At 72.2% G+C, this 2,500-nt stretch overlaps 2 protein-coding genes across 2 annotated transcripts in view; one reads left to right on the forward strand and one right to left on the reverse strand.

Annotated features, from left to right (window-relative positions):
* The window catches only part of L3040_008817 (uncharacterized protein), a gene marked incomplete at both ends in the record, with an annotated part of 2,232 nt that extends 825 nt beyond the window's left edge, over positions 1–1,407 (reverse strand). Inside the window, 2 exons of the mRNA XM_066155718.1 lie at positions 1–1,017; positions 1,405–1,407. The exon at positions 1–1,017 is cut by the window's left edge and continues 825 nt beyond it. Of these exons, the coding sequence (XP_066010013.1) occupies positions 1–1,017; positions 1,405–1,407 (1,020 nt within the window). The remainder of the gene's footprint in view (positions 1,018–1,404) is intronic.
* Positions 1,408–1,731: 324 nt separating this feature from the next.
* L3040_008818 (uncharacterized protein) lies at positions 1,732–2,253 on the forward strand (the record flags this gene model as incomplete). The annotated part of the gene is made up of 1 exon (XM_066155720.1): positions 1,732–2,253. The coding sequence occupies one exon, from the start codon at positions 1,732–1,734 to the stop codon at positions 2,251–2,253; it is 522 nt and encodes a 173-aa protein (XP_066010014.1).
* Positions 2,254–2,500: the final 247 nt, after the last annotated feature.

Below are 2,500 nucleotides of genomic sequence, written 5' to 3' on the forward strand. Positions count from 1 at the left end.
TCGCAGGGTAGCCGGGCGGGTCGCAGGGTAGCCGGGCAGGTCGCAGGGTAGCCGCGGGGTGGCAGGGTCGCAGGGTCGCAGGGGATCGCAGGGTAGCCGGGCGGGTCGCAGGGTAGCCGGGCAGGTCGCAGGGTAGCCGCGGGGTGAGCGGGGGGCTCGCAGGGGATCGCAGGGTAGCCGCGGGGTGGCAGGGTCGCAGGGTCGCAGGGGATCGCAGGGTAGCCGGGCGGGTCGCAGGGTAGCCGGGCAGGTCGCAGGGTAGCCGCGGGGTGGCAGGGTCGCAGGGTCGCAGGGGATCGCAGGGTAGCCGGGCGGGTCGCAGGGTAGCCGGGCAGGGGTCGGGGGGCAGGGGTCGCGGGGTGGGCGGGGGCGCGCAGGGGGTCGCAGGGGGTAGCCGCGGGTCGCAGGGTAGCCGCGGGGTCGGCAGGGTCGCAGGGTCGCAGGGTCGCAGGATCGCAGGGTAGCCGGGCGGGTCGCAGGGTAGCCGGGCAGGTCGCAGGGTAGCCGCGGGGTGGCGGGGGTCGCAGGGGTCGCAGGGTAGCCGCGGGGTGGCAGGGTCGCAGGGTCGCAGGGGATCGCAGGGTAGCCGGGCGGGTCGCAGGGTGGCCGGGCAGGTCGCAGGGTAGCCGCGGGGTGAGCAGGGGATCGGGGTCGCAGGGGATCGCAGGGTAGCCGGGCAGGGTCGCAGGGGGGCGCAGCGGGGGTCGCAGGGGATCGCAGGGTAGCCGCGGGGTGGCAGGGTCGCAGGGTCGCAGGGGATCGCAGGGTAGCCGGGCGGGTCGCAGGGTAGCCGCGGGGTGGCAGGGTCGCAGGGTCGCAGGGGATCGCAGGGTAGCCGGGCGGGTCGCAGGGTGGCCGGGCAGGTCGCAGGGTAGCCGCGGGGTGAGCGGGGGGCTCGCAGGGGATCGCAGGGTAGCCGGGCGGGTCGCAGGGTAGCCGCGGGGTGAGCCCGGCGTAGCTTGCCCCCTTGCAGCTTGCCCCCTTGCAGCTTGCCCCCTTGCCGAGCGCGACGTGCAACTGAGGTCGAAAGTCGGAGGCCGTGATCGCAGGGTAGCGCGATAGTGCCCCCCCCCCCCCCCCCCCCCCCCCCTCGGTCCGAATTTATCGGAAAAAGAATTGGCGCCCGAAGAAAAGAAATAGCCCCCCCCCCCGGCCGCCCGCCCGCTATGGCCCGTGGTTATCGTTCGCGGGCTATCACCTCGCCTAGGCCCCGCGCCCCCCCGCCGCCCCCGGGGCCCGGGAGCCGACCTCGCCGGGTGGCGGTGCCACCTACCGCGTTGGATCCGGCGCGCGCGATAGCCCAGGGTCGGGTTTTACCTCCCCGCTCGACCGGCGAGAGCGACCCCCCCCCCTCCGGGCTCAGTGGACGACCACGCTGGACTACGGGCCTCCCTCCCCTGGAACCATGCCCTGGGCCTCCGGTACGCCCCCGCCTCAGGGGACGACCACGCTGGAGATGGCCTAGCCTCCCCCGTAGTCCCCGCCCCCCCCCCCCCCCCGAGTGCCCCTGGGTCAGCGGGCGCGGGGCGGGGGCTTCCACGCCCATTTCAAAAAATGCGCGCCCGGATGCAAAAAAATTTGGTGGGGGGGGGGGGGGTCCAAATCTTTTCGCACACAAATAATTTATCGGAAAAGATTTTTCCGACAAAAGTCAATTGCGTACGGCTGCCAAGCTCCCATAGGGTCGATGGGTATATGAGGGGGCAGTCTGGAGTCGAGGCGAAAAAGAGTATGGCGTGTGTCAGGGCCCTAGGGACCCACGCATGCGCTGTAGCACCCTCTTTCACGCGCCGCACGCCAGGATGGGCTGCCCCCTGGCCGCCGGTCTCGAAGCGACAAGATTATAGGACCCCCGCCCCACGAGGCAACCGGGCCTGTATCCCTTTGATTAGGGCGCTGAGACGGCCGTGTGCGGCCCCCAGCGATCGCGCTGCAAACGCGGCCGCGCAACGCCCGCTGCAAACGTGGCCGCGCTACGCCGCGCTCCAAACGCGGCCGCGCAACCCCGCGCTCCAAACGCGGGTGGCCTATAGCCCTCCCCGGAGGGCGCCGACACGCCCGCGCGTGGACGCCCTGACGGGCTCCGCAGCGCCCCGTGTCGCGAGGGGCTATGGCAGGCTCAGGGGCTTGCGCGAGTGCGGACTGCTGCCCCCGGGCGCCGACCGCCTCGCTGCAATGCCCCCGTCCCGGCCATCCCTCACGCTCCAACGCCGGCCCCGCCACGGGCCGGCGGGCGCCCTCTGGGGTGGATAGGCTATAGGACAGGCTATAGCTTTCCCACCCGGGGCGCGCGGTAACCAGCCCGCCGTACCATATCTGACTGACACCATCTCTTTCCGGCTACCACTCGGGGGATCGGGCCTAGACCTAGCCGGCAAAGTGGCGTCACATGCGGAAGCAGCCCCCCTCCTACGTCAAACTCGGAGGCCTGTGGAAGCGCCCAAACGTCCCGTCAGCCGCGGCTGGTGGGCACGGATGGCGTCTGTGGGTTGATGGCCGA

Source organism: Drepanopeziza brunnea (genome assembly GCF_022702325.1).
Source record: "Drepanopeziza brunnea f. sp. 'multigermtubi' strain 214-2 chromosome Unknown ctg19, whole genome shotgun sequence".
Lineage (NCBI taxonomy): Eukaryota > Fungi > Ascomycota > Leotiomycetes > Helotiales > Drepanopezizaceae > Drepanopeziza > Drepanopeziza brunnea.